General features: G+C 38.3%; 1 protein-coding gene across 2 annotated transcripts; it reads right to left on the bottom strand.

Moving 5' to 3' along the window:
• Positions 1-3,249: 3,249 nt before the first annotated feature.
• On the bottom strand, positions 3,250-7,956 carry LOC132189301 (Double Clp-N motif-containing P-loop nucleoside triphosphate hydrolases superfamily protein). Of its 2 annotated transcripts, none has more exons than XM_059603971.2 (3): positions 6,130-7,956; positions 5,301-5,601; positions 3,250-5,173 (listed from the first exon to the last, which is right to left on the bottom strand). In XM_059603971.2, the coding sequence occupies exons 1-3, from the start codon at positions 7,332-7,334 to the stop codon at positions 3,536-3,538; spliced, it is 3,144 nt and encodes a 1,047-aa protein (XP_059459954.2). In that variant the 5' UTR covers positions 7,335-7,956; the 3' UTR covers positions 3,250-3,535. The 2 variants fall into 2 exon arrangements, with proteins under 2 accessions (XP_059459954.2, XP_059459956.2); XM_059603973.2 differs by having other exon boundaries at positions 5,301-5,586.
• Between the last annotated feature and the right edge of the window lie 3,433 nt (positions 7,957-11,389).

The following is an 11,389-nucleotide window of genomic DNA, read 5'->3' as shown; positions in this document are numbered from 1 at the left end:
GCTGAATTCTGATTGATCTTGGCACGTTCCACCGGCCTATCATTGCAAGTATTACTAGGAAAAGTAGGATGTTATAAAAATAACAAACATTATTAGACATAAATACATTATTTCATGTGGAGCACGATTGGATCGATGTGACCCAAGAATTTGCAATCCCAATAAACAACTCCTTTTTGTTCCAATTAATTAAGTGTACGTTTGTTGATAAACCATTTTACATTATTTAAATTGCATGCCAATGGTGGATTTTTATTTTTATTGCAAGAAATTTATATATGTGTGCGCTTCGAGCGGTCAATTTTTTAAATGAGAATCAAACACGAAGCTATTATAAAATTAACGAGTTATGGTTAAAAAGTTTAACTTATTTAATTAAATAAGTCGAGTTATTGTTGATCTATATAATATATTCATACTTAAACACGACCAAATATGAAAGGAGGAGAGGTTCTGCCTAAATAAATATTTTTATTAATATAAATTAAAAATAAAAATAGGTGAAAATTAAGTTCTAAACACAACTTATTCTTTGTAATTTTGCCCCATGTGAACCGAAAACTTGTTTCCATCACTAGACACGATTCGAACTTGACACGCGACATAAATGTCAGCAATTTTGACATAATTCACGAATCTGACATGAACTTAATATAAAATTAACAAGTTAATGTTAAAAAATTTAACCTACTTAATTAAATAGTTTAACTTTATATCCATATTTCGATACAGTCTGATCATGACCTGCGAATATGGATAGTACACCCCTTTGTTTGCTTATAGCATAAACTGATAAAATCATAAAAGTAGAGATGGATGCATGGTTTGTGTAGTTGAGATCGAGAAGAGTCGGCTTTATTGAAAAAAAAAAAAAAAAAGATTTGAATGATCTGAGCTTCCTTCCCAGATTAAATTAATCTGGTCTAGTTGGTGGGGAAAGATGGGGGGAGAGAGTGATGGATTTTTGTTTTCATTCCAGAAAGGTTGATATGACACAAGGAAGGGACACAAGTATAAAGGTGTAAAGTTGTGTGAGTTGGAGAACAAAAGGCCGGCCACCCCTACCCTAACCTTTTCTGCATACAGACAAAACTCTCTTGTATTCCTTTCTCATCACGTTTATTCCCTCACACACACAGAGAGAGAGAGAGAGATCACCTTATCTTCTTCAACCTTCAACCCTTTTTTTTTTTAATTAACTGAAATTAATTTCTTTTTGAGAAAGGCAATGGGGGTGTTTGCATTAATGGTGTAATAATGTGTGTGGGGGGGGGGGGGGAGTGATGATATTTTGCAAGAAATAACAAATAAATGACAACACATGCATGGTTGGGGTGATCATCAATGGAGCTCATTAATTTGAACTTGACATGATTGGTACATTTTTGTCTTTTAGGTCTCTTCACTTCGTTTTTCTTTCTGCAATTCAAATCAAAACCCTCACAAGAAACCCTTTGCATTAATGGTTCAACAATGACTATTATTTTTTCCCCTTGGCAAAAAGGACATTAGCCTATTTGCCACTCATGCTATAGCTAGGCTTGGAATTAGTCATTTTACGGACCATGCTAGAGGTTTTGGAGGGGGGCGGACTTATAAAAATACTACTTTTTACGCCGTGATCTCGTCAAGTCAAATCTTTTTAATTTTAAATAAGGGATGTGTCTTGAATACGCTTTTCAATTTGAAAGCAAAACACTCGTAAACTATGACTTGATATGAAATTAAATTTAAGACTTCCGACTTTGATCTTATCATCTTTCCTTATGTGTTGACAATTGATAGGAAGGTGTGCATTAATGATGTTGTGTTGAAAGTGGGGGTTGGACGGCTTGTTTAGCCTTGAAGAGCACGGCAGAAGATGATAAAAGAGATAGAGAAAGGTAGTCTTTATCTTTTGAAAGCAAATGTAGTAATAAGAGTTGAAAGATCCTTCTCTATTAATAAGAGATCAGCGCAACAGGTGTTTGAGGAAGTAAACAAAAGAGATCCATTGTCTTTTAGTGCTGTGGTCCTCAATCAACTTTCTCATGATGCCCATGGGAATGCGATGTGGGTTTTCATTTTCTAAAAGCTTGTGTTATATGTTTGAATCAGAAAGTCACCCTCCAACTTCTTCTCTGCCCCCATTCATTTCTATATACCATTTTTTTCAATATTTTCACACCTTTGGTAATCATGGGTAGGAGACCGTTTTATGAGATGGAAATCATAAAACATTAATACAATGCTTGTCATGGAGGGTTAGATACTTGGATTTGAATTGGGTGCTGTAAACAAAATATTGAGAGTTATAATTATATTGAAGTGAATGATTTCACTTTTCCAAATAATTGGCATCTAGAGATGAATAAATGAGTTTAGGGAAGTTTTTGGCTTATTTGGTAAATGTGTATTGAGGATAAAAATAACAGCATCAATGAGTCATCATGATTCATGACCCACCAAAAGATCACTGTGATTCTAATTAGATCTTGTCATAGCTAATGTAAGAGATCATATATAAGACTCATCTGCTTCAATAAGTAAGCAAAAACAGTTGTTTTGTTTTTCTTTATGATATTGTCATCTCAGTGAATTGTATGATTTGATATTTTATTAATGAAAACATGCGATTCACTTAAAAAAAGAAAAGAAGATATATTCTATAAATTCTCTTTCACATTAACTTATTAAATTGCTAATAATTTGGACAAATTGAAGCAACTTGGTGGACCCTTAATTGGAATGGCTGTCCAACAGTGTCAAATGAATACTCCATCTATATTGATTTACTTCCCTTCCAAGGTTCTCTGTCTCTCTCCCTCATTATGTTCTTTGTTCACCAGACAATAGACAAGGAGCACGTGGCTGTGAAGTAAGCAATGTAGATATACAGTGGATGGGAATTGTAAGAGATTTTTGTTTTCCCTTCAAATATTTGCTTCATTCCCATCATTATGTAGGGTTACACCTGAATGGCAAAGAGGAGCTACTTCTATCAAATCAACCCCCCTACCATTTTCTGTACTTCACATGATATTCTGAATCCTTTCTCAGTTTTGCTTTCTCAAAATCACAAAAATAATAATAATTTTTTTTTAAAAAAAAAAAAACGAAGAAATATATATATATATATATATATATATATATATACTTGTTTATGGGTCTTGAGTCTGGACTCTAAAAAACAAAATAAAACAAAATAATAATAATAATAATAATAAATAAATAAATAAACTAAAAAGGATAAAAAGGAAGATATTAGAGTGAGAAAAAGAGAAATGCCTCAACTCATCTTATTCATCATCGTCTATATAATTGATAATGAATGTAAAACTACATCACATTTTATATATGAGAAAGAAATAAAATAATAAAGAAAAAGATGGGACATAGTCCGGCTGTCAAAAGGTTCCGTCAATCTATTCAACGTTACCCTCTTCTAACGGTTTTTTCTTAATCCTTCCAACCGTCTTACTCCCCGCCAAATATTTCAGCATATTTACATCTCTATTCAACAGATTTGGAAAAATACCCACTGTATCCATCACCCTCACAACCCATCAGCCACCACCTTCACACTACTCGGGAGGAAATCTCTGCTGCTCCGGCTATCGGAATTACCGTTGTGTTCGAGCCTGATAACCATAGAATCATCACGGTCGACCGTGCTCGAAAGGCATGACTTGAGTTGGTGGAAGCTCGGAGCTAATACTTTCTCTAACCATTCTTCTAAGCCCGTTTGGCCGAACCATACCCCGCTTGTAATATTTTCGAGCGCCTCTTCTTGAACTTCGATCGAAATTCCGTCGCCCATGATGGTGGAAAATTTTTTGTTAATGGAAGTCGTGATTTTGCTGCTAATGGGACCAAAGCTGACAGGCTTGAAGACAATGGTTTCGTCAACGGCATCAAGCAACTCACGAGGGACTGACGACGACGTTGTAGGTGACCGCAGATTCGTGTTGAGGCCGTGTTCGCATTCGTGATCAATTGTGAGATCACTTGAATTATGTGATCCATCTGTTCTATCATCCTCAACATCGGCAGCTTCATTTAGATCAAATGCTAAACCTGAACTTGTTTCCTTCCTACTAGGCTTTGCTGGCCTCACTTTATCATGTAGCCAATTGGCTCGTCGTTTTGCTGTCCTCTCACAAAGGGATAGCCTTAGTTGCCAGCCACCTTTGGCTAACCTGGCAAGCTTCTCTTCGTCAAGTGAAACGCCATCGGATAAGCATTTGAGGTTTTCTGGCAACCAATTTGCAGTAAGAATGAAGATGACACTTCCAAGACTGGTTTCACGTCCATGAGAGTCAGCAATTCGTCCTCGCTCCATTGCTCGTTTTATGCTCCCTCGCACTATCGCATCTGCTTGATCAATGTCCTCGAGCATGATTACAGAAAAGGGGTACCTCTTAACGGCCTCCGTAATTCGATCCAACGCGGTTTTACCACGGAAACTCATGCCTGATTCCCCATCATCACGTTGAGAGCCAAGACAAATTGTTATGGGGTTGGACCCAGATACCAGCTCTGAAAGAGCTGATGCCATCTTCTTTTTGCCAGCCCTGTCGCATCCCACAAATAATAGCCACATGTCACCTTTTGATGCAGCGCCACGTTGTTTCCCGTTGCCCACTCTGCAGTGGGTCACGGCTGTAGCTACTGCTGATGCTGCGTCCCGCTGCCACCACACCTTCTCCATTAGACCCTTGAGGAGCTTCTTGAAGGAGTCGGCGTCTAATGTGCTAAACAGTTTATTGCTCTGTATTTCATGCAAGTTGTTCTGTGGTTCAGATGACATGCGCCCCAAAAAGTCTTTGATGAGTTCTTTATGAGTTTGATCTGGGCTGGTCTCACAGACTTTTGTTCGTCCAAGAACCAGTTCTGTTCTCACAGGGCTTCCAGGCAAGGAAACCGCCTTCTCAGATGGTTGAGTGGGCACTTGATTAGCGTTCGACTGCAGAGTTTCCCCGAGATTTCTGTTCAACTGTAATTTGGGTTGGAAAGATTGGCGACCAATCAGGTTTGGATTGTACAAGCCTGTCATTGAGAGAGGTACGGGAGTAATTCTCTCAGAGTTGAGATTTGGTTGATGAAAATTAGGATGAAGACGCAAGCATGTATCATTCCATTTCTTCAGTAACTCTTGGCTCCTCTGTTTCCAGACCAGTTCTTGGTCCTTGGTCTGCAAAGAAAGGATAAAAATGTAAATTTGATTCATTCAAATGCAATAATAAGGTCTTTCATCACCCAAAAAAAAAAAAAAGGTGAGAGGAAGATTAGGCTTAATTTGAAATTCGAGCTGAATTTACCTTGGTCTGATCCATTGCTTTGGCATCACTGTCGTGGCCTTTAGCGTTTTGCAACCACGGTGGCAGCAATTGTCGAGTTGCTTCTGATTTAACTTCAGAAGATGATTTCTCCAAGTCCTTGGGCAAAAGTGTGGCTAGCTCTTGTTCATATTTCTGAATGCATTGTGGGCAACAACTTGATCTTCGGCCAGGATCCAAATTCTCAGAAAGACGTCTTGGTGGAGCAGTTGTTGCCGCCGGGAAGCCCTTCAATGGGGACAAAGACTCAACAGAGCTGCTAAGGATCCTGTTGGTGTCAAGCCTAATTGTCAAAAATTATGAAAGTAAATAAACAATAGGAGTAAAGTTGCATTCAAAGCCTAAGCCAAGCACTCTTAGCCTCATCATACAAACAAGGAGAAGAAAATAAGGTAACAAGGAATCCAAAAATACTGTCGATTTGAACCAAAAACTATATATGTTCATTGAAGCTGCCAATTGCAGAAACAAAGGGCACCTAAATCTTCAAAACAAACTCGTTTGTGAGCTAACACAGAATCTAATTCTTGGATCATGATTAACTTTTCAAGGAACAATGGATTCTATAAACAGAAACTTCTAACACTAGTCTACATGGAAGATGTTATGCATAAAAAAAACGTTCTGTTTTTCTGCTATCTGAAGCAAGTCATCCAGGCCACACAATTCAAAACAAAAGTACCGCACGCACAAAGAATAACATAGATCAACGTCTTAAATACAGAAATCTTAGGTCCACAATCAGCAAATGCCAGTATATAGCAATTCCAATTGAGCCAATAAAAAAGAAAAGAAAAAAGACCAAAAATACCTGGGAAACATTCCCGAAGGTGCTCTCGCTGGAATTGGTACTGCCTGAAGATCCCAATCATTTTCCATAGAAGGATGATAGACCTGGCACCTCAAATAAGTCTCACAAGTAGCAGTCCCAATCAACCAAAGCCGCCCCCCACTCCCCTCTCCAAACCTCCCCAACAGCTTCCCCATCTCCGCCACCGCCGCACGGCCCACCTCGGAGACAACCTGTTGCTGCGCTGCCGCCCCTGAACCCGGCACCCCGAAACTCACCGGCTGCTCAACCAGCCATTTCAAATCACCCAAATCAAGAATAACATCACTGCCACTCGAAGTGGCAATCAAGTCCCCCAATTCTTTAACCTTGGCCGGTATTTGGGCTCTATCCGACGAAAACTCCTTCTCCAAACGAATCACCCGAGCATTCCCGAGCGGCCCTTCACCCAATTCCTTGTTCTCAATCCTCCTCAATAGCTCCCTCACCACAGCCTCCGGCTCCGACTCGCCCACCAAAACCGGATTTCTCTTCTTCGTTCTCAGCAGAATATCGATGACCCGCTTCACCTCCTCACCCCTCTGCTGGCCCAATTGGGCTGCACTGCCCTGCTGCTGCAACCGGGGATTCAAGTATAGATTCCTGTTGGCCGTCGACGGGACAGGTGTTGCTCCTGCTCTGAATCCCAATCCCATGGGAGACGAATTCCCAACCGAAGCCGACGAATTCAGAGACTGCTCAATTGTGGCCTTCACGGCCGGGCTCGAGAAGCTGGCCTCGCGCATGACTCGGCTCACGCTGGGGTCGTCGAGTATCGATATAATCAGCTGCTCCAACTCCACCTTGACTGCTAAAAGCGGCTGCTGTTGCTGCTCGGGGCAGCCCCGGCGCTGGTGCGCCTGCGCGCGCTTCAGCGCCGCCCAGAGCGCGTTGGAAAGAGGTGGGTCTATGCCGGAACTCACGTTCTGGGCCGTGGGAAGTCGCTCCAGCGCCACGCTGAAGCAGAGCTCGAGGGCGCGGCACTGGAGCGGGTGTGAAGAATTGGGGTGGGACTTGATGCAAGCCTGGCGGAGGAAGCCCGACGGCGACGCCAAAAGGGTGGCCGCCACGTGGAGCGGCGTCGTCTGGCCATGGTTGCGACGACCCGCCTCACCTATCGAGTGGTTCAGCACGTTCGCCGCCTCCGGCGTTAGGGTTTGCTGGATCGTACTCAGTCCTGCTCTCATTTCCGAATCACCGACTTCACCTAAAGCGAAAAACCCCACGAGCAGGTTCCGATTTTATGAACTGGGTATTGCAGGAAAATATATGATTGCGCGAAATTCACAGTTGAAAACAAGAAAATCCAGCAGGCCGCAATGGAAGCGATCCAAGTGTGAACGGTTTGGGCTAAAAAATGGACAAATCCGTGATATTTCAATCCGGCGAAATCTTTTTTACAAACACAAACAAAAACCAAGAAAGTAATAGCTAAGCTTTAGTTTCCAATAGGGATCTGTCTATCTATCTCTTCTTTTTCTTCGCTCTCTCTCTCTCTCTCTCAGTGTGACACACAAAAAGCTATACGAAAATTCAACGCGAAAAGGAAAGATCGGATCCTCTCCTTCACAAGAACCTTCCCCCCCTCTCTCTCTCTCCTCTCTCTCTCCCCCTATGGTTTCTATCTCTATCTATCTGAATCAATATCCAAGACAAAACACCGAACATCAATAAAAATGGCTAAGATTAAAAGAAGAAAAGGAAGAAAAAGAGCAGGTGAAAATGGACCCAATCTTGTCAAATACTTACAGAGTGCGAAAAACAAACCCATGTAAGTAAAAGTAGTTATGAGCTCTCACGACCCGGAGAAACAAAAAAAAAAAAAAAAAAAAAAAACATTAAAAATGGTTTAGAGAGTGGAGAGAGAGAAAGAGAAAGAAAGAATTTCTGGAAAATAGAGAGTTGGAAGTACTATCAGCTTGCAAGGATTTCTGGAAAATGCTTTGTGGGCAGAGCAAATCTGCTCTCCTTTTTTGTGTCATCTTTTGGTTTATTTATGCATTTATATTTATATATATATATATACACACACATTTTTGTTAAATAAATAAATTCTCTTGTCTCAATGCGTTAAAGATAATGCAGAGAGGGAGAGAGAAAGAGGGAGAGAGAGAGAGATACCTTTTTAGTTAAAGAGAAAAGATAGAGAGAGAGATTCATGAGTAGAGATTACTTACTTTTCATCTCTCTTTCTTTCTTTTAAGTCTTCATGACCATGTCTTGACTGGTTTTTCTTTCTTTTCTTTTTTTTTTTCCTCATACTTTTGTTTGCATTAGTTTTTCTCACGTTGGAATCGCAAACGTCCACACGCTCACCTTGCAAGTGACGACACTCTCTTTCTCTCTCTCTCTCAACCAATTTTCTGCTTTTTCACACGCAACTCCTGCAAAGGTATCGCACGGTTTTTACCTTTTCATACCTGCACTTTCTCCTCACTTTCTTTCTCCAATTTTCGTCTTCAAACTTTCTATTTAACTTCACCCAAACCCAAATCCCCTGCCTAAATTGCTAATAATTAGTTATTTTTAATTTAGATAATTAATGTAAGAGTACTCTAAGAGACCATACATAAAACTCATATCTCTTCACAGGCGAGAAGGATTTTTTCCATTTCAAAGGAAATTGAGAGGAACCGATTCTTTACTTTACAAAAGTAGAATGGTCTAACATTTATTTAGTTACGTGAATAGCTAATCAATCAACTTTTAAATCGTCAAAGTTTTGGCGTATTATAATTTGAAAAGAACTTTCATAGTTTTTACAATCAGCTCTCCAAAGTTTAAAACCCTTTTAATTTAATGCATATCTAATTTCGTAATTTTTGTTTTAAGGGGGGCCCTCAGTGACCCAATTTGTGTCTCACCAAAATTATTTGAGTAATTCTAGAAGTCCCTTTTATGTCATTCTTATGTCACTCTAAAAATGAGATGGCTTTAAAATTACCATTTGATCAAAAATCCAATAATGATCAATCACAAGCTCAATGGTTATTTTAAAAACCACATTATTCTTGGAAAAACACAAGATAAACTCGTAGCATTACTCAACTCACTTGTGCAATTTTTTTTTTAATATAAAAAAAATGTAATTTTATAAAATTTAAAGGGGTATAAGGGTCATTTTACTTATTTACCATCAGATATAACCCCAGACCCTAACAAGAAGAGTAACAGTATAAATTTTTAAAAATTTCGTATACTAAATTAAGAGTTTTTAAACAAGACTTACTACTTTTAAGTACCATTAGAGATTACAAATCCATTAATTAATAATATATTTGATAGTTGTAGGAAAGGTTATACCATAACATGTTCCATTAATTTCACTCGTTGTCAATGGAAAAAAGTCAATAGAAGAGGGCGGTGGTAGCATGTCCAGCCTCAGACCAAACATGTTCCATTCCAACCTCAGCATTAATGATTGTAGTCTTAGAAACTTTCAAACTTTGTGTGCTTCAAGCAACACCACAATCAACTACATTTTTTTTTTTCTTCTTCTTCTTTTTGATTTCAAATATAAAAGGACTCTCAGTCATATGATTCATCATCTTCTTTTAGATGATGAAAAGGTTGTGTGAATTCGTGCTCTTTATAATGTTTTGGTGCGCACTTGTTCTTCATGAAAAATAATTTTTTCCTTCCATTTTAGAATTTCAGCTTCTTTTTTTTTTTTTTTTTTTTTTCATAATTTGTGTCTTTCGCTTAATCCCAAATTAAAAATATAAGGGATTGTTGTTTTTCTTGAAGTTTAAATTGACTTTTGGGTAAGCTCATGCTAGTAGTGTCATTGAGTGCCTATTTCAAATTTTCAATAGTTTACTTTTTACAAGGAACTCTTGAATTATCATGTGATTTAAAAAGATCATCTTGAATTTTAAAATCTCTTAATGAAACATAAACTGAACTTTTAATTTAATGCAATCTACCCTGTTCCATCGGTTTTTGGACTTTTAAAGTGATGAAATGACCTTTATAGCCTTAAAATTTTTATAAAATTCTAAATTTACCCTTAATTTCAAATTTCAAACTTTAAAAAACAAAAATTGAAGGGTAATTTGATCTTTTTAGTGGCTTCCGTTAGGGTTTAACGGAAAAAATTGACGGGAGAAGGGGGTCAATTGCATCAAATTGAAAGTTTAAGGGGTGAAATTGAGAGTTTTTAAAACTTGTGAGGGTCTTCTCAAAACACGTAGTAATCAAGGGTCCTAATTTACTCTTTATACTCAAATTTTGTTCACTGACTTAACAGATTCCAGTAATGCAACATACCGACTAATTTTATATTTTTCAGTTTATAATATCATAAATTCGATTTACACAACTTTTACTCTTCTTCTGTTGTTACACATTTCTTCTTCCCACTTATCTATTTCCAACACTTGTGAGATGAGGAATTGTAAAATCCAAGCGGTGGTGAAATTGCTATCACAATCGTGGGATTTTTTGTTTTCTTCATTTTTCTGGATGGCTTTCTCTATTGGACCTTAATCAAAAGACACAAACAAAATAATATTATATCAAATTGACTATATACGATATTCTTTTCAATTTTATGGCCATTATTCATCCACCAGGACTAGTCCCATACAATAAGACACAAAACAAAATAATATTATATCAGGAAAAAAAAAAACTGAAATTTGGAATGTTTCTCACTCTGTGCAATATCAGCATGTCGGATTCTATACCCTCTCCCATCCCAAATCCCTATCATTTTATCTTAACACAAAAGATTAGGGTTTTTAATGGGTTATATGTTAAATTATACATGTTTTTAATCGAATTTTCAAACTCTACTATTGTGCTCAACATGGGATTTGATCTCAAGTATAAAATGCTGTAGACAAGATATTATTTAAAAAGAAAAAAAAAAAAAAAATCTAGAGACACAACTTGAACTAAAATCTAAAGCTCGCGAAAAGAAGGGCTTAACTTGATTAATACTTTTTCTTATTTGGTTTTATTCACTTTCATATCTTTTGACATCTCTGTATGTGTAAATTTATCGTTGAATCTGTGTAAGAGAATGATAAATCTAGTACTTTAAATTTTGGAAAAGACCGAATCACCACCTCCGTTAATTTTCGTCCATCCCAATTAATGGCGGCCACCCCCAGTTTGACCTTAGGGGTGGCTGAGCCACCGCCAAGGCTGGTCTAGGGGTGGTTCGGCCACCCCCAAGGGCCAAAAAAGGGTGGCCGAAACCACTCCAAAGGCCTTTGGGGGTGGCTCGGCCACTCCC

This window comes from Corylus avellana, chromosome 9 (assembly GCF_965113065.1).
Source record: "Corylus avellana chromosome 9, dhCorAvel1.hap1.2, whole genome shotgun sequence".
In the NCBI taxonomy this organism is placed as follows: Eukaryota; Viridiplantae; Streptophyta; class Magnoliopsida; order Fagales; family Betulaceae; genus Corylus; species Corylus avellana.
This window is presented reverse-complemented; position numbering and strand designations above follow the sequence as displayed.